The following is a 20,131-nucleotide window of genomic DNA, read 5'->3' as shown; positions in this document are numbered from 1 at the left end:
GAATGGTTCCTGTTTATGATCACATCACTATGAATGCGTAATTATGCATCAGTATGACGCTTATCCATCAGTATGAGGTAGTTGAATCTGTTGGTATTTTTTATGCAGATAAAAAAATGGCTTCATCTTCTACTAATAATAGGAACATAAGATTAAAGCCAAGATTGTGAGATTATAGAAGAACAGCTTCCGTGTATATTGTATGAACCAATGAGAATGGAAATCAAGGACGTGTGTTTTTTGTTTGCCCAACAAAATATGTAAGTATCTATTATATAAATTAATCTTTTACTTTTTAGAAATTTCATTTGTCTGATTTGATTAACTGATTCTTGTGCATTGTAGAGTAAGGATGAACACTGCAATTACTTTAGGTTCACTAATGATGATGACGACGACGTTACCTCCACAATCCATTCCAATGTTGGACGTCGGACAGATATAAGAACAGAAGAAATTAATGATCTAAGGAGAAGGCTTGATAAGATGGACAATGCAATTCATGAGCATGATAGAAGACTTCAAATGATGGAGAAGATTTTCAAAGCAATGACTTATGTCATTGTATTTTGTGTATTTTTGTACTTTATCATGTAAATGACTCAATTGTTAGGTTTTGGAACATGTTATGAATGTAATATATTTTTCTACTTGTTTTGTATTTTTTTGTTGGTGCTTAAAAATCTGTTGGTTGGTTGCTTAATTAATAGGTGAAAAATCTGTTGGTTGCTTATTTAATAGAATTATGTTGGTTGCTTAAAAATCTGTTGGTTGCTTATGAATGTAGGCTCTGTTATTATATGTGATGGTTGCTTAACAGTGTGTATAATGTGATGGTTTCTTTGAGATGAATAATGTGTATAATGTGATGGTTGCTATTGAGATGAATATTTGCGAACCTATTTCTTTGAGATGAAATCTGTTGAGTGAACAGATTGAAGGTGAAGGACCTTGAATGAACCTGTTGAATGAACCTATTTCTTTGAGATGAATAATGTGTATAATAGGTTTCTTTGACATGAAATCTGTTGAATGAACAGGTTGAAGGTGAAGGACCTTGAATGAACCTGTTGAATGAACCTGTTTCTTTGAGATGAATAATGTGTATAACAGGTTTCTTTGATATGAAATCTGTTGAATGAATAGGTTGAAGGTGAAGGGCCTTGAATGAGCCTGTTGAATGAATAAGTAATATTTCAAGAAATCTGTTGGCATGAATGAGAAGCATACACACAGGTTTCTGAAATTCACTCATAAATGGTCCGTGTTCAACATGTTTCTATTTTTAAATGAGAAGCATTAAAAGACCTTGAGTATGAATGGTCCATGTTCAACTAGTTCAACAGGTTTCACTCCTCTACATTATGACAATTCTTGGAAAGAGCTTGTAACACAGTAAGATACAGGCTTCTCAGGTCACGACAGCCCTCAGCAACAGCTGACAACCCCTTGTCTGTTAGCTTTCTACAGTAAGATGCAGGCTTCAAAGAAGAGTAGTTGTTAGGTAACAAACAACTAGTGTAAAAACTTTCCAAATCCTCTATTATATGAACATGAATCCTGGGGGGGGGAATCGGCAAAGTAGTGTCAGTGTGTGGTCTAACAGAGCTTATGGAAAATGGGGTCACAAAGCGAATCGGAGGAAAATACAAAGAATGACAAAGGGACATGGCATCCACTTTAATGGCAGCCACCTTCAGAATTTGTCATTGAGCACAAATTAGTACCACAACAGTGTAAAATACAAATCAAAGATTCAAATTTTACAAATCAAAATTCTGTTGAATAGAACTTCTGTATTACAGATTCAAATTAAAGATTCAAATTCTGTGTTGACAGTATTAAAGACTCAAAATTCAATATTGACAGTATTTACAAATTCTGTTTTGACAGAATTTGTAAATTCTGTATTGACAGAAATTCTGTATTTATAAATTCTGTATTTTAGAAATCAAAATTCGCTATCAAAGATTCAACCCAAAATAGTGTTGATTTCTTGTCTTGAAGAGCAAATCACACAAGGGGAAACAAAAATACCTATGGACAGAGCAATTTATGCAACTTAAACAATGAGGACTCCTCTTATTCAACTATGGACGACACAACAGCAGCAGCTTGCGGCACCCACGGCAGCAACAGGACCCAGATCGCTCCTCTCATTGTGCCACTAGGTCACGAACGATACATGTTTCTCTCTCTTTAATCTCTGTTCTTGTCTTTCTTTTTCTTTTTTTATTGTTTTGCCAAATAAAATGATGTTTGGCTATGGGACTTCATTCAAGCACGCACCCACAAAGGATAAAAAACAACATTTGGGCCACTCTCGAGCCATACTCTTTCGAGTTATAAATCGTTGTTGAATTATAAATTCGGAAAAATTTATATATTATATAAGAAAAATGGGATTTTTAACCAACAAACTTTTTAGAAACTCCGATATTTCAATCCTAATTTTTTAATTTTTTTATTTAAAAATAAATAAATAATCCCAATATTTATTGACTTCTCCCAACCTACAAATCTTTTTGACTTCTCTCATAATTACTACAGCACCCTTTTCAGCTTCTCTCATACACTAGAATTAGTGATGAGATTATTAAATTATTTTTATAAAACATCTAAAAATAATAATTTGTATATTAAAAGAATATCAAAAACAAATATAAATATCTATATCTATATATGGTATAAGAAAAAATGGGGTTTCTAATGAGAAGCCTCTTAAGAGTTCCAAACTCTCTTTCTAAAATTATTGATTTTTCAATTTATAAAATAGATTAAAAAAACTATTGGCTGATTTATTTATTTCATTATTTTAGAAATAATAATGGGAAGATAACAAAAATATTTCATAATCTCTTCACCAATTTTTTTTTTTTTTTTAAATTAAAACTTGCATTCCTTTCCTGTCCTCCAAAATATCAGATAATATTTTTCATGAAAATTGTGGGTATTTGTCTATATCTTATATATTTTATTATAACATAACCAAAAAAAAAAATTAAAAATCAGATATACAAACAGACATAATTAATAAATTACATTTTTATTTATTCAATTAAAATATTTCTTTTACCTCTCAATATCCAATTTTAAATTTTAAAAATCTATAAAGTCTATATAAACAAATTTGATTTGAAAATATCCCCCACTATCATACTTTAAATCAACAAAACTCTCATATCTATCACATATTTAACTCACATCATAACTTACCTAAATAATAATAATTAAAAACAAATAGAAACCACATATAAATTAAATTTAAAAAAAATAAAAACCCACAACTCCATCTAAAATAAATTGGAAAAAAAAAACAAACAGAAATCACACAAAAATAAAAAAAGATAAAAATTTAGATATGGATCTCAAAAAGATATTACAATATCTAAATTGGAATTATGATTTAATAATATAATTATCTATTTTTTTGATGTATATCAATCAAAATTTTAAATCACTTAATAGTACAAATTAATCAATTTTCTAAAATTTTTGATTTTTCAATTTATAAAATAGATTTAAAAAAAAACTATTGACTGATTTATTTATTTAATTATTTTAGAAATAATAATCATCCTTTAATTTATGAATTTCAAATGGAAAGAAAACAAAAATATTTCATAATCTTTCCATTCTAATCTCTCTCACCAATTTTCAAAAAAAATATTAAAACTTGTCTGTCTTCTCTCTTCCTCAAAAAATCAGATAATATTTTTTATGAAAGTTATTAATATCTATCGATATCTTATATCTTATATATTATATTATAACATAACATATCCAAAAAAAAAAAAAAGCTAAACTAAAAATCAGATATACAAACAGATAAAATTAATAAATTTGATTTTTATTTATTCAGTTAAAATATTTATTTTACATCTCAATATGTAATTGTAAATTTTAAAAATCTTTAAAGTTTATCTAAACAAATCTAATTTGAAAATATCTCCCACCATCATACTTTAAATCAATAAAACCTACATGTCTACCACATATGTAACTCACATCATAACTTATCTAAATAATAATAATTAAAAACAAATAGAAACTATAGATAAATTAAATTGGAAAAAAAAAATAGAAGCCTACAACTCCATCTTAAATAAATTGATTAAAAAAAAAAAAAAAAAAAAAAAAAAAAAAAAAAAAAACCACAAAAAAAAAGGATAAAAATTTAGATACGGACCTCAAAAAAATATAACAATATCTAAATTTGAATTATGATTTACTAATATAATTATCTATTTTTCTTGTGTATATCTATCAAAATTTTAAATCACTTAATGGGACAAATTAATCAATTTTTAATACTTATTTAAAGAATAATTTGATTAGTCATCCGAACTTCTAAACTTCGTGGGCACTGGCGAATGAACTAACGGATTGGGTTAGGTAAGGTATAAGTTGTTCGAGGTAACATTCTCTCATTCCATAAATTTATTTGTTTTTTAATTTTATTTTTTTCCACGTGTGATTCTCTTTTTGTGCTGTTGGTTTGGTTTTGGTTTTGGTTTTGGTTTTGGTTTGGTTTGGTTTCGGTTTGGGTTTTAATGAGATTTATGTGTTTGTTTACAGGTTTGCATGGTGGAGAATAATTATTGGTGATTATGGTTGCAATCAAAGTATCTATGTCCGTTATGTGTCAAAGATTTTGATCGAATTTTGTTTTCTTCAATGAAGACCATAAAATTGAAGTTAAAAAGTGGGTACCAAATTTTTTTCTTTTATTGACATTTTATTTTATAGAAAACATGAAAAATTATTGAGAATTCAAGATTTTACTATAACATTAGGTAAATTTAAAACTTTTAAATATCATTGTGTTATTTATTTTTATCCTCTTTCCATCCCATATACAATAGCAGGTAGTTGTTAGTTTGTTAATTATGATTCAAGTAATTGAAAATAAAAGCTTAATATAACTTTTCATATATATTATAGTTAATTTGTTACAGCTATATTTGTATATAATAGCATAATACATAAGGATAATCTCAAAATATAATTTATATTTTTTTATGTGATTAAATAGTCCATCTTAAATAGTATATAAAAGAGTTAGATGGATTCTTTTATCTCTAAAACACTCAATCTATTTTTTTTTTTACTTTTTAATTTTTAAATTGAAACATTAATTGTTTATGTCCATAAAACAAAACTGATAAATACATATCCAAAAGTTACACTTTTTTTATTTTTTTAATATGTAGGATATTTACAAATGGAAAATATTTGACACCTCAAAGTTTTTCCATAATCTGACTTATAATGACGTAGTCATAAGTGTCAATTTTTATACAAATATGAGAAGAGAATTAATTAAATTATATATTTCAATCAACCACAAACTTAAACTTTGAATATTTTTAAGATTTTATTTCACTATAATTCCAATTAAGAGAATCTTCAATCATTAATATTTTATTTTATCAAATTATAATTTGATAAAAATTTAAAAAGATGAAATGTTGGAAATTATTTTTTTCTTCAAAATTGGTGAAAAGAAAAAAAAATTGGGATAAGAATGAAATTCTTTTAAAAATTGATAAAAATTTAATAAAAAAGTTAAAGTAATTCATATAAAATCAAAAAATTTATTCAAATTTAAAATCAAATTAGATACATAAAAAATTAAAAGAAAATGATGAAAATTTGAAAATATTTTGAAACCTTCATATTATTAAAGACTAAAAATTCTTGTGTGTATTATATTCATATTGTATTTTCAGTTATGAAATTGAAATCAAAAGAAATGTAACTTAAATTATTGGATTAATAATAAAAATATCATTTTAATTATTGTTAAATATCACTTCATTTCACATTTAATAATAAAATTGTATATTTGTCTTAATCATAACTTTTAAATTTGTATATTTTCATAACAAAAAGAGGTATGTCATAACTCATTTAATCCCATTTAATCAAATTTAACTTTTTTTTAATACAAATTATCAAAATTGCACTAATTAGACTTATATATACATTTTTTTTAAAAAATTTAAACTAATAATTTAAAAAGTTATAAACATAAAAATTATGGGCAAACTACATATACCTCCCTTGAGGTTTGGCTAAATTACAGATACTCCCTGAGGTTTCGGAAATTACATCCCGCCTCCTAAGGTTTGTATTTTCATAACAATTTGCCTCCTGAGGTTTAAATTTCATAACAAATTAACCCCTAATTTGTTATGTAAATATAGCACTCAGGGGAAAATTTGTAATTTGGCCAAACCTCGAGGGGTATATATAATTTGCCCAAAAATTAACTTATAAATTAAATGTATACCACAAGACAAAATATTAAATTATTTTAAAAAAATTATAATATGTTTTTTTAATTTACAAAATCTCGTGCATAACACGGATTCCTACTAGTATATAATATCATAAAAGGTTACTTGGTTATTTTCAAATAAAAAAAGTATATAGACCAAATCAAAAGGGGTAAAATGTGCCCTTTATTTTTTTGACATTTTCCTTCCTTTATTAACATCTCATTAGACTATCATTAGCATGATTTTTATTATTAAAAAAATACTTTACAAACAAATTTAGGTATTTTTCTTACTAAGTGATATGCTATGTAATAATAAAAATTTAAAAACTAAAAGACGCACCTTGATGATACCATAGGTGTAACGCCATGGTTTGGGATTTGGCTATTTTGATAATTTTTTTGATTTTTTTAAGAGGTGAAAAAAAAAAACTATACGTTTGAGAATGACTTTTTTAGTTATATATGAAAAATAAAAAAACAACGGATGACTAAAATATATAACTTTAAGTTTTTCAATAATTTGTTAAAATATATAACTTTAAGTTTTTCAATAATTTGTTAACTTTTCCAGTATTTTTTTGATTTTTTTACAGCCTTACCACACCCAGACAACATAAGAATGACTATCCTACGCAACATATTCATAAAAGGGGATCAGATGAGCTTTGAGCTAACTGAGGAAGACTTGGAGGCCTCTAAGCTCTATCCAGACTACAATTATACTTCTATGGATGAGTTTCTTGACATTTATTTGGTTAATCCTCCCAAACCCAAATTCACTTCATTTTAATCTTGGTGCCGCAACTTAATAATTATTAGTTCGTGTAGTGAGATCTATCACTCTCTGTTTTAAAATATAGCATAAGATGTGTCCATTAATAATAAGTGTGGAATATTGTTACAGGAACACCTAATAATTTTTCTATTAATATTTTGCATTAATTATTTTCATCAATTATATATATGGAATAAGGTTCAATTATTGTGTGATGAGCACTCCTATTTGTGGGCATTGTCATTCTAATCTAATTAAGGCACTAGCATAAATTAATGCCTGGAAATTCCTGTAAGTATGAAAATTTGTATACAAACTTAATTTTTAAGCAAATTACACTAATTGTCTCTATAATTTGGGACTCGTGTCACATTAATCCTTAACTTTTCAATTGTGACACATTTTATCCTAAATTTTGAATCTTGTTTCAAATAAGGACAATTAAAGATACCATTGCTTAATTTCAAGGTAAAATGGTTAATTTGATAAAATATAAACTAATTTGACAAAAATAAATGTCAAAAAATATCTTTAAAATTTTTAAAATTATTTCTACACTCCAAGGATGAAATTATGTAAAATTGGTAAATCTTTTAGATATTTATTTATTTATTTATTTATTTTATCAAATTAATTTTTATTATGTTTAGATGATGATTATGTAATGGGTAGTTGTTAAACTTTTAATGTGTAAATGATACATTTAATATATGAAATATTTTTAGTTTTGGATTTTTTTTATTTAATGGATTAGTTTAATAATGATATCAAAGTTGTTGCCATATTTGAATTTTGGAAAAATTAAAACTAATTTAATGAAAACAAAACCAACCACCCATTACATGATTATCATCCAAACACAATAAAAATTAATTTGGTAAAATAAATAAATAAATAAATGTCAAAAAAATTTATTAATTTTACATAATTTTATCTTTAGTGTGTAGAAATTATTTTTAAAAATTCCAAAACATTTTTTTGGCATTTATTTTTGTCAAGTTAATTATATTTTATCAAATTGATGGTTTTGCCCTTAAAAAATCAAATGGTATCTTCAATTATCCTTATTTTGAACAAAATTCAAAATTCAGGGTTATATGTGTCACAATTAAAAAGTTAGGGACCAAAATGACACAAGCTCCAAACTATAGAGACCGTTAGCGCGATTCACCCTAATTTCTAGAAGCATTTTTCGGTCATTTATGTGACGTGCATTAATGATTTAGAATCTGAAACATGATTCATTACAATAATGTGGTAGGTGCCACATCAACCGAGTAATACATGTTTATAAAATTTTCGAAAATTTGAACGACCTGAAATGGGCTTGCAAAGAACTTAACTAGATTTTTTACATGGGTAATCAATTTTCTTTTCTTTTTTGTCCTAGGTTCCCAAACAGTGTTCTAGAGCAAATGGGGTTGACCGTCGTAGTAATGTTATGTAGGGATGAGAATATCACCCCCCAAATCCCACTGTCGGCGAATTAAGCATTACAACCGACTAGTAACCAATCCTCTTCGCTATCAAACACCAATCAAAATAGTCAAGCGAACGTATTAATTAATGATATGACTAAAATTCAATAATAATGATAACATAAGTATACACAAATATAGACTCCAGGGTCGAAGTGTAGTCAAACTATTGAGCCTGAGCCCAAGTACAACCCATCCCAAATATAGCATAATCTTTCATATATATGAGGATCAATATACCTACATCAAAAGGCCACTCCATACAAACATGTGTATAAATGCATAAGCATATCTCATGAATGGAGTCTCAAATTCATGAATAACAAGATGTCTTGAGTAAGAAAATTTTGCAAGAAAAGTATTGAAAAATGCATTTTCTCATCACAGAAAGTCCCTATGAAACTGTTAGATTTACAACATTTGGTGACACAGATTTCCTATCTAAATTCTCCAAACTTGTGAGCTCCTACATGCTATTTCATGTGATCTCTTTGGTCAACAGAAAATGAAGATGATGGGAATTGATACCAACATTTGAACTAAAATTTTAGAAGAGAGCACTCCAGATAGCAGCAGCATCTTCCCCACACCTCTCGTGAACAAGCTTGATTCTTTCCACTGATTTGCATATTCCGCTGCAGCTCCAATCAAACGAAGCTATGCAAACATTTCCCGCTTGCGCCTTCCACTCGCAATCTGGAAAGGCATTCAAAATTCTTAAGAATCCATCTATGAAGTTCTAAAGACTCAATACTATGAAAGGTATCTCAAAGAAAGGCATACCAGGTGGAGTCCCACAACACATGTTCCGATCATCTATGTGCTCAACTTCAAGACCAATAAACCAGGCACCAAGTGACACGTCTTCATTTGCATACTTGTGTAATATTGGCCTTCACATTCAGAATTACCAAAACACTAGCATTAGTGGGATTGAATATGCTATTAATAGTGAAGTGTGGGTTTTTTTTTTTGGCTAGTCATAAATCATAGTTAAAAGGGTTGTGTGCCCTGTTAAACTATAGCCACTCTTTCTCGACAACTTTGGGGGGGGGGGGGGGGGGGGGGGGGGGGGAAGAAGCCCTAAAATAATGAAATATCTGATCAGAATGTAACAATTTAATGTTCTCTTCTCAATAAATGAACATTTTCTATGATCAAAATAACATGATAATGCTTGTTATAAGAGTGTCGCTACTTCAGCATTATAATTCTTACTGGTTGATAGAGATATAAGATGCCAGATCCCTTGAGATAGCATAAATCTGCCCAGTTGCATGCCGAAAGTATTTGTTCCCCTCCTCACCAAATTTCCAATATTCGGGTTCATGATACTTGACATTCCTATGGAGGAAACAAGTAGTTGGAAATAAGAAAGTCGAAAAGGTGGTTCAGTTCATGAATGAAAATATTGGATACTTGTCGATTTTGTATTAGATACTTCCTAAACATATCCAGAATTTGAAATTAATTTTCTTTAATTTTGAGAAGTATTAGATATGTTTCGGATATTCTAGGTCACATATCCGAACAATTATGAAATTTAGATTGTGATACACCTTGCATAGCATTAGAGTATAATTGTTAGGGTAAATACAAGAATAGTTTTCAACACTTTGCTTAGTTCTTAGAGAAGAAGAAAATAGTGATATTAAGGCTTCGTTTGGGAAGTTGCTATTTTAGTAGGCTATTTTAGTTTTTGGCTATTTTAGTAGGCTAAAATTTTTGTGTTTGGGAAGATGATTGGATTTTTTTGTAGTTGGATGTGATATTTGTGAGAGAAAAAGTGAAATGATTATGGGTTTGATGTGATATTTTGTCTTATTAGCTATTTTAGCCTATTTTGTCTTTTTGTGAATTTTAGCCTAAACTATGCTATTTTTTTTCTTGCCAAACACCCCCTAAAGTAGTTCCCTACTTTTTTTCATAATTTATCAAATTGATGTATCTAATATCTTATGCATGTGTCCCGTATCCGTATCTATACTTCACAGAAAGGGAAAACCATAGCATTCACACTTTTGCATATCAAGTGTGAAAGGGAAAAGCACATGGGCAATATAAGCAGTTTAGACTTGATATTGCAAATGAAATTTTTATAGGACCTACTGAAAAATTAAAAAGTAAACTGACCACTAACTCTTCAATTAATACATAATTTCTAAATAATTGTTTCATACCATTTTTTGAGCTTATGTATAATACAATAATAAAATCTGTAAAAATTTCTTAAACTAACGTATCCTAGCCTCACCCATATCCTACTTTTTGAGGTTTTGTCATATCGCTATATCCGTATCATATTGTATCCATATCCGTGCTTTATAAATACTATATAATGTGGAAAAATAAAATAATAAATAAATAAATAAAGTTTAAGAATATACTTCTGAGAAAGAACTGGTCCAGATTTCATACATCCTATATATACCCTTGGCTTTGTACGGTGGCGGGCAAGAGTTGCAGCTAGCATGCCTGCATTAACAAAAAAAGTAGAAAGTTTCAGTTTCCTGTGATTCAATAGAATGAGGCCAAAACTAGAGCTATAGCAAAGTCTTAACTCAACCTACCCAATACCTGACCATTTTCCAGATTCAGACACTAAATAAAATACACATGCATACACATACACATACATACATATATAAATGTATATACAAGTCAGATAATAGCTAGAAATTAAAGATAACTCGTGAGGGCAAAATTTATAAATAAATAAAAATAAAATAAAAATAAAAAAGAGTGAGGGGGGGGGGAGCACAAACCCAAATTGACATGAACATCATCATCCACCTTTACATAGAATTCAGCATCCCATTTTGCAATTGCTGTGGAAAAGAAGGTTTTTGTCTTTGCTGATAGTTCATGATACCCTTCAACATGCTCCTGTAACAATAACATAACATTGTTCACCATCCGTCCTAGAAACATACATTTCATGTTGACAAAAAAAAATCAAGCTTTCCTTACAAGCCTAAGAAAATCTTTATGTTGAGCATCCTCTGAGTCAATTGCTCGATCTAGAATGCTGTTGGATGTTGCGCTGCATTGATCAGTACAAAAAGAAAGTGAAGGCCATATATTATTATGTATGAACCAGAGCAATCTTGCGTTGATTCACTCTCTGTAGAAAACAAGAACACAACTGCTATTTTTTTCAAGGCATAGAAGTGTAATTAAGGTACAGAGATTCAAGAATTGCTCATATGAAAATTTGATTTCAAAATTGTTATATTGTATTTTTAAAAAAAAGCAGACATCATGTCAAATATCAACAATCTAAGCAATTTAATCAAGCACATGTGGCCTCATTTTTGGGTGCTTTCTTCTGATTTCCAATGGGACTACCTTACCAAGAGGAGATAAGGACATGGTGCATGTGGAATGTTTCATTGCCTAGGTGGACCAATTTAGAGGAGAGCTCGTGACAAAGACAGTGAGGGTGACCTCATTATCCACTTTCCATTTCCATTTTGGTTTCAACAACTGGCATCTTCTACAGCCGCTAGATAGATGGAGAAAAGTAGCCAATGATTCAGTTTGTCACGTGCTGTAACAGTTAAGTGTTATTACAGATAATGGTACATCGAGATGGCCCTCTGCAAATGCAATTCAGCTTACGGAAATGAGGAATTAAGTGCTATTCACATTTCAACTAAATTTTCTACAAAAGATAGGCTCAAGTGGGCTGCATCCTTTTAAAGGTAAGATCACTGTTGCTTCGGCTTTGAAACTTGTGAGAAGCAGATCATCTTGAGTTAGCTGGGCTCAATTGTTATGGCATTCCAAGGCAATTTCAAGGACTACTTTTATTCTCTAGCTAGCGACTAAGGAAAACTTGACTAGTCAGGACCGCCCCCAATGGTTTGTTGCTATTTCTTCGATAAACTGCTACTTCTGCAAACTTCCTGTCAACAACCATAACCATTTATCGTATCCTATATCTTTACTTGTGACATTTGGAATGACAAAATGGAAAGTAGTGCTTTTGTTCCAGCGGTTGCTCACTGGAAGAGCCTAGTTCATTGTGTGTCACAGAGTTTAGCAAGAAAAAGGCATGTTAGGTTGTGTACTAAAATCATCTTACAGTGTTTGCTTATCACTTATGGCAGGAACATCATGATAGCGCTTTTTTGTAATTAATATAGGGATGTAACAGAGCTTTATTGGCTTGTACAATCTAATTTGCGCTTTCCTGTTTATATTTTGGAAAGCAGACTGAAATTGATTGCTTTCTTTTTTATTTTTTAGGAGGTATACCTCCTTGTATTGTGCTGTAATTTGTTTTATCAATAAAAATTATTTATTTACTAGAAACAAAAGGACAACATCACACATACATACATAAACCCAGAGTATATCGAAGCAGTGATTTACCTGTGACCAAGCATAAAGCGGATGACAATCCCCTTTTCTTGCTCTAGTTGGAGTAACTTGTCACCTAATCTAACACAATATGGTTAGCACCGGTGTCTGCAGTAAAGAAACTCACAGCATATGGAAGCAAAATCTAAAAAGGAAACAAAAAATAGCGAGAGTAATACCTTGAGGCATCCAGGTTTCTCTAATTGAATCACGCCTCTTTCTGCTACTGAAAGCAGTGTTTATTCCAATAACCATAAATGTTTTTCTCTTTGGCAGACTATTATGAGACGATGTCCTCACATCAGGTAAATTGTCAGGATTCTCCATCTCACCATGGAAACCCCGAGTGGCACCGACCTCCATTCGAAGTTTAGATATCGTATTGTGCAATGATCTGATATCCCCCAAATAATTCATCATAGAAACCATATTGTTATTTAACTCAATTAAAGAAAACAAAAGGTAGTAAGTGAAGAGAAAAACAAGGAAACATAGAATGGTATTTGAATTAATTGTCCCATGGAAATGTATGCTGGTAAGCTCCTTTTTCTCTCTTTTTTTTTTTTTTCATCTTCTTTTTCCATGGAAAGCAAGTGCAGCTTTTTGCAGGATTCGAAATGTATCCAGCATGTTTTTGAAACTTTTTCTTGTTAGCATTTGTGAAAAACAAGGTAATGTCATGAATTCAATGAACCAACTTGCTTTTGTTGCAAATAAAGATAAAAGACTATGTGTGGATATCTCTGACACATTCAGGTGTTGTGCACACGTCGATGATGGCATGTACTTTACACGTCAGATTGGGAACTTCCGTGTAAGCCTTTAAGAAGGATACCTGCCTATATAGTATACTAGGAAGACTAGAGAAAATGTGCCCAAGTCCTAAAAAGGAGTTCTTACTGAACGTGCATGAGTTATTGCAAGCTGGTTAAACCACATGACTCAAGTAGTCTTACTTGACTTCAGTACCAAGGTGGGTAAATCCATGTGGCCTTCATCTTTGAGGTAACCACGCCACACCGATTTAATTAACTACATCAAGAGGCAGGACTTAGGCAACATGGGTGTGATACCCCTGTTCCGTAATATGCTAAATTGGTCCTTAATTTGAATATGATTATGTGTTCAGCATGACTTTATGTGTCATTATGTGATTTTGCAATTCTATCTGTTCACTGTAGGAATATCTGTTTGAGTAAACTACTTTGGGAATTAAATTGAGGGCCCTATCGGCCACAGAACCCGAAATTGATCGCGCCATTGTGATTGGCGTAATTTTTAGAGCCTACGGTGGAATTTAATTGAAAATTGATTTGGGTCAGATTAAATCGATTAAATTGATAAATTAAGTGCCCCAAATATTTTATAATGAAATAATGTGTTGAGTGGGGCTAAATAGGGGCCTTATTATGATCAATTCCTCACCCTTATATCATTTTAGCTGAAGTTTAACTCTCTAGAAAAGAGAGAGACGACTTTGAGAGAGAGGGGAGGCACCTTTGGGCATTTTGATTCAAAATTGTGAATTGGGAAGGCTAGGTGCAAGACTTGGCCATAATTGTGAAGATTGAGCCCCTAGGTAAGCATTGATTCTTGAATTCATGAGTTTAATGTGTAATCTTGTGTGTTCAAGGGTTGTTTGTGATCAAGAGCATGATTTGAGATCATTTTGTTGAAATTGAGGCTTGATATGTGCATGCATGTAATGAACTCCCATGGAATCACAAATCTAGCATGTAATTTGTGAAATTATGAAAGATTGGTAGTGTAACCCCACATGCAAGCAGGTCTTTGTTAAATTTTATGGGAATGAGTACTAATTACATTATTTGAAGTGAATATGAAGTCAAGAGGGCATGCATGTAGAAATCTTGGGAGTATAAGTCTTGAATGTTTGAATTTGAGCATGTTGGTGATGAGGTTGTGATATTTTGGGACATGCATGCAAATAAATTATGAAATTGAGCTTCAATATGTTGTAATTCTATGTTTGTACCATGTTAGTACATGATTATGTGAAGTTTGGACCGAAATCATACATTTAGAGCCTTTGAATATCGAGATGAAGCTCAAGAACTCAATTTGGAAAACCCAGATTTTCGATGTCCGCTCGAGCGGGTGAAGTGCCGCTCGAGCGGAGAAAACGAGCTCCCAGCATTTTTTTTTTTTTGCAGACATGGTTCCCGCTCGAGCGGGGGAATTTGACGCTCAAGCGGGAAGCTATGTAGACAGGCAGTACGCTCGAGCGGCCGAGTTCACGCTCGAGCTGGAATTGAAGGCAACCAGTACTTTTGCAGACCTAAGGGTCCGCTCGAGCGGGGAAGTCCACGCTCGAGCGGGGACCCTATTTTCTGAAATCCTGTTTTTGCATTTTGTGTTCTGTTTTCCGTTCTCTTTCACTTGCAAGCACTCTTAGGCATATGTTAAGCATTGTAAATGAGTTAATGAGATAATAATAAAGCCTAAAGAGGAATATGTGAATTAAAGAACGGATTGAACTGTTAATGACCCTTTTGTGTTCATGAAACGTGTAGGGTCAAGCTCCAGGGCAAATCCACAAGCCGATCACTGTGAGTAATATCGATATTCGAATAATTGTGAATGTCCAGTTGTTTATTCCCTCATAAGCTTTATGAATTGCTGGAATTGCTGATTGGGATTGTGGGCAAAAGTCTGACATGAAAGTAATTGGACCTAAGGTCGTTTTGATAGAAATAAATGGACCAGAGGTCGTTTTGATAGAGATGAATGGACCAAAGGTCGTTTCGATATGAATAAATGGACCTAAGGTCATTCTGTCTGATAGAAATGAATGGACCTAAGGTCGTTTTGACGTAAACAAATGGACCAAAGGTCGTTCTGATAAACATAAATGGACCAAGGTCGTTCTGATAGAAATGAGTGGACCGAAGGTCGTTTTGACATGAATGAGTGGGCCGAAGGCCGTTTTGACAGAAATGAATGGACCGAAGGTCATTTTGATAGAAATGAGTGGACCAAAGGTCGTTTTGACATATATGAATGGACCTAAGGTCGTTTTGACATGAATGAGCGGGCCGAAGGCCGTTTTGACATGAATGTATGGGCCGAAGGCCGTTTTGACGTAAACGAATGGGCCGAAGGCCATTTTGATAGAAATGAATGGGCCGAAGGCCGTTTTGACGTAAATGAACGGGCCGAAGGCCGTTTTGACATGAATGGAAATCTGAATGGGCCAAAGGCCAGAATGTTTGGAACTACAGTCACTTGATTTGAATTTCGTATAGTTATATGCCCGTTAAATAGAAATAGGAATTGGGCCTAAGGCCGTTTGGAACATGTTGTTCTACATTGTTATGTAACTTCTGTATTTGATTTGATATTATTCACTGGGCTTTCGCTCACGCTCATTCATGTGTTTGTAGGTGAGCCAAGAGAGGTCCAGACCCAGTCTCAATGAAGTCTGTATGGAGCAACTAAGGTTTTAAGAGAGTCAGCCCTTGTGTCTCACGCACGAGACTCGTCTTCGCCCTTTTGTTATATATTTACATTTTGTCAGGTTGGCGAAGTTTTGAATATATCTGTATATAGTTTTCATGGGTTGACTTAGTTTGGATGATCCTGTCTGTATAGAATCTTATGTCATTACACTTTTTGTTGTGAGTTATTAACGTACATATGTATGGTTTGTTTTGATGTGCCATGTAAGCACAGCTCTATGGACAAAGTTTTAAATTTGGCTTCCCTTTGGCCCCTTTTACTCTGATGTGTTAAGTCTATTTTGGTTTGAGGCCGTAGGTAATCTTAGGATTACTGGCCGGTTACGTCCTTAACCCATGGGGGCGGGTTCGGGTCGTGACAATGGGACTTCGAGATTCTGTGGCTTGATGGCTAGAGACAAAGGTATCGCTCTGTGTGGCAAGCCGTAGGTGTCATTACCTTAGGCCAACCCTACCATACCAAGAGAGAAAACTATGCAACTTGACTAATTTACAAAGGCTTGGAGATAAAGGCAAATCCTAATGAACTAATAGGCTCTGATACATACATGAGCTGGCATATTCTAACTGAATTTCGGAATATCCGAGAAGTTTGTCACAGGTCATGTGACCCTCCCCACAACACAACTACAAAATCTAAAAATCCCCTAGATATTGATTTGTATCAGTTTTAACGAGTAAATAGCAATCCCAATCAAACAATCAAAGACAAATCAACACAACGATTTAACGTGAAAAACTACAATTGGAACGTCTCCAATTGTGATAAAAAACCACGGGCAAAAGCCACAAAACAATCCACTAAGAAGACATAAAGGAATTACACAAGTGTACTCTCAATTACCTAGGGAATCTATGCCCAAATCGAACCGAACCCTATGTGTCTCTTCTAGCCCCGTCTTCACTTCGGAATTGTCTTGCCCAACGTTGAATCCACAACGCCGATGTTGAATCACGACAATGAGCCACTTTGGAATCCACTAAAATTTCAGGCCCAAATTCCACGGAATCCACCAAAGAATAACACTCTATTTTGTATTAAACGAACAATCCTTTGATGTATACTTTTCAAATCAGATTTAAACACAAACAAACATCAAAGAAACTAACAAAGAAGCTCCAGATACAAACCCTAATATCCAAGAAGAAGATCTGGAAGTCGTAACCCTAAAATCTGACTGAAACACGTATTTATAGAAAATCGGGCCGCGAAGGTTGCTCGAGCGAAAGATCTCTCGCTCGAGCGAGGAGACTAAAACGCGTGCTTTTTCAAGTGTCTTCGCTCAAGCCACCAAAGTGTCACTCGAGCGAGAAATGCAACTTCTCAATATTTTTACAGTCAGTGAAAACTTTTGGGACCAAGGATTCTTTGCTCGAGCGCACACTCCGTCGCTCAAGCAACCAAACAACTTCAACTACAATTTTGCTTCTGGCTTCAAGGGTGCTGCCCCTCGACCCCACCTAGGCGCTACCCTGGACCCGCCAAGAGGCTCTGCCCCCTCGACCCCCACGAGCTAACCGGGCAGCTCAATCCCTAACATAGTCAGCGAAGTAGCAAACATAAAAGAATTAACTTCCGAAACATCTTTGCAAAGCACAATTCAGATTGGATTCGCATCTAAAAACTTATAGCCTCACTGAAATAAAAGTTGAACAAAATTACAACTGCATGGAGTTTTGTCAAACGGGACTACCAATAATAAAAATCTAACAACAACCCTAGAGAGGTCATCACTGCTAGTCAGTGTATTTGCTCACATCACGGTTTTCTGTCTCTCTCTACTGGGTTGTTCTGTCTCTCAGCTGGACATTTCCTTTGTCTCATGTTTCCCTAATGTGTGCTTCCACTCTCCAACGAACACAAAACCCTGGTCATCACTACCTAGACGATCTACAATTTCCATTAAAATTTTGAAACATAGCATAAAATAATGTCCAAATACCAGTGGAGGTGCAGACAAACAATAGCAAAGAGAATGAAGAGTTGGAATCCCATCAATTTGGAAGCCAAAATTTCAAATACTCACTGAATGGATTCTTGGGTTTTGTGAACCTCCCCCATTACATCCTTACCCTGTCCAAGCATCAACAATTATATTTGAAAACCCCCATTAAAAAGAGACATAAAGAATCAAAATCAACCATATAAAGAGTAAACATTTTTGAGGGGGAAACAAAAAGGACCTTCTGTGTGATAGAATCATCGGAAACAAATTGCAATTCTTGATCATGTCGAGGCCGTGAGATGGTCCGACCGTTGGATTCAGGAAGAGGAGCCCACAATCTACGACATCAACAACCAAATTCTCTTCAATATCTTAGCTCAGCTCAACCCAAAAAATAAAAAATAAAAAACTATATAAAAAGTAATGCAAATTTGGAAATAATTACTCGAATTGTAGCTAATCGTCTTTTTTTTCTTTTTTGTTCCTTTTGAATGAGGTGAAATTTCAATTGGGAAAACAAAAACAGTCCAAAAGAATCGAGAGAGAGAAGAGCAACCTGTTGGTGAAAAGGGTGCCGATGGCAAAGCTGAAGATGCAGAGGATGATAATCCATTGAGGGGAAACTTTTCCAGTGTTTCTATTCTTCATGGTTGTTTTCGATGCACCAACTACTCTTGTATCGTTTACCTGCATATATACGTGTTTGTGTGTATGATTCTAATTCTTATGCCTATGTTGTGTTGGGTGATTTGTGTGTCTAATCTATATGATTGTATATGTCTGTTCATACATTTTCATACCTCTCTCTGTATGAGGGAGGGAGAGAGAGAGAGAGAGAGTCTCAGAGTCCGCGGGGGTGCATTTAACATGATCCTCCTACGCGCCTGGTTTTTTCACCACCGTTGTCAATGCCATAAGTTTGATCAACTCCGATTGGCAGTTGTCGAATGGCTCGAAATCTCAAAACCACGTTGTTTTAGGTTTTTTTTTTGTATTCTCTTACCGGTAAGAGAATATTTTCAACCCAATCGACCCTTCACTTTTGAGTTACCAGCTATTTTCCAAGTTTGATATGCAGTAGAAAAAAAAAACACACACACAAATTTTTCTCAACAATTTTTTGTATTTTTTTATGAAATTATTTTTTATCTTTTATTGGTCTAGTTCAACCCCGAGCCTCTATACATACAAAACTCATTTATTTGGGAAGGAAACGGATTAAATTAAAAATATGATGTTATAGCCACACTAGTGATTAAAATAGCTAATTTTATTATTTTTATAGCGGGATATTTATATAAAAAATTAATGAGATATTTATTAATAAATTTTATCTCATAAACAAGTACTCCAATTAGTTTTAAATGTTTTCTATTGATCTGTTAAGCCTTATTAGTAGAGAGTTTCTTTCCGTGTAGTTCTATTTTTTTATTTTGGTAGTATTTTGGTGGACAATTATACATTTTTATTAATGTGACATGTATGATGAGATACTCTAATATGTCAGGTATTAATATAACACTCTAACGATGTGACACTCCAAAAAAATTAAAAACTCCTTAGTGTATTTTTTTTAAATGTGACAGGGTGGCGGGTATGATATGACACTCCAAAACTTTTATTCAAAAAAAAATAAAAACTCTTTAGTGTATTTTTTCCTAATATAATAACATGGTGGGTATGATGTGACACTTCAAAAAATAATAATCTGTAGTGTATTTTTTTCTAATGTGACAATATTGCGGGTATGATGTGACACTTAAAAAAATAAAAACTCCTTAGTGTATTTTTCTCAAACGTGA

The 20,131-nt window shown here is 32.5% G+C and overlaps 1 protein-coding gene and 1 long non-coding RNA gene across 4 annotated transcripts; both read right to left on the bottom strand.

Moving 5' to 3' along the window:
- Positions 1-1,192: 1,192 nt before the first annotated feature.
- LOC145800833 (uncharacterized) lies at positions 1,193-2,273 on the bottom strand. The gene is made up of 2 exons (XR_014341510.1): positions 2,038-2,273; positions 1,193-1,560 (listed from the first exon to the last, which is right to left on the bottom strand). It is a non-coding gene; the product is annotated as an uncharacterized LOC145800833 (long non-coding RNA).
- Positions 2,274-8,734: 6,461 nt separating this feature from the next.
- On the bottom strand, positions 8,735-19,518 carry LOC114285841 (beta-1,3-galactosyltransferase 7). Of its 3 annotated transcripts, none has more exons than XM_028228917.2 (12): positions 19,130-19,518; positions 18,886-19,016; positions 18,568-18,667; positions 18,411-18,457; positions 13,084-13,298; positions 12,917-12,980; positions 11,510-11,582; positions 11,305-11,425; positions 10,927-11,014; positions 9,758-9,883; positions 9,323-9,432; positions 8,735-9,235 (listed from the first exon to the last, which is right to left on the bottom strand). In XM_028228917.2, the coding sequence occupies exons 1-12, from the start codon at positions 19,196-19,198 to the stop codon at positions 9,087-9,089; spliced, it is 1,293 nt and encodes a 430-aa protein (XP_028084718.1). In that variant the 5' UTR covers positions 19,199-19,518; the 3' UTR covers positions 8,735-9,086. The 3 variants fall into 3 exon arrangements, with proteins under 3 accessions (XP_028084718.1, XP_028084720.1, XP_028084719.1); XM_028228919.2 differs by having other exon boundaries at positions 19,120-19,483; XM_028228918.2 differs by having other exon boundaries at positions 18,886-19,160.
- Positions 19,519-20,131: the final 613 nt, after the last annotated feature.

The sequence above is a fragment of the Camellia sinensis genome, chromosome 1 (genome assembly GCF_055761805.1).
Source record: "Camellia sinensis isolate YWXY chromosome 1, ASM5576180v1, whole genome shotgun sequence".
NCBI classification, from domain to species: domain Eukaryota; kingdom Viridiplantae; phylum Streptophyta; class Magnoliopsida; order Ericales; family Theaceae; genus Camellia; species Camellia sinensis.
This window is presented reverse-complemented; position numbering and strand designations above follow the sequence as displayed.

Excerpts from the sequence above, each read along its gene's own strand:
- LOC114285841 (XM_028228917.2), bottom strand. The coding sequence starts at position 19,198 with ATGTTAAATGCACCCCCGCGGACTCTGAGACTCTCTCTCTCTCTCTCT. Across the intron at positions 19,017-19,129 it reads CCTCCCTCATACAGAGAGAG|GTAAACGATACAAGAGTAGT; the intron begins GTATGAAAATGT and ends GTATATATGCAG. Across the intron at positions 13,299-18,410 it reads AAAACCCAAGAATCCATTCA|ATCATTGCACAATACGATAT; the intron begins GTGAGTATTTGA and ends GGGGGATATCAG.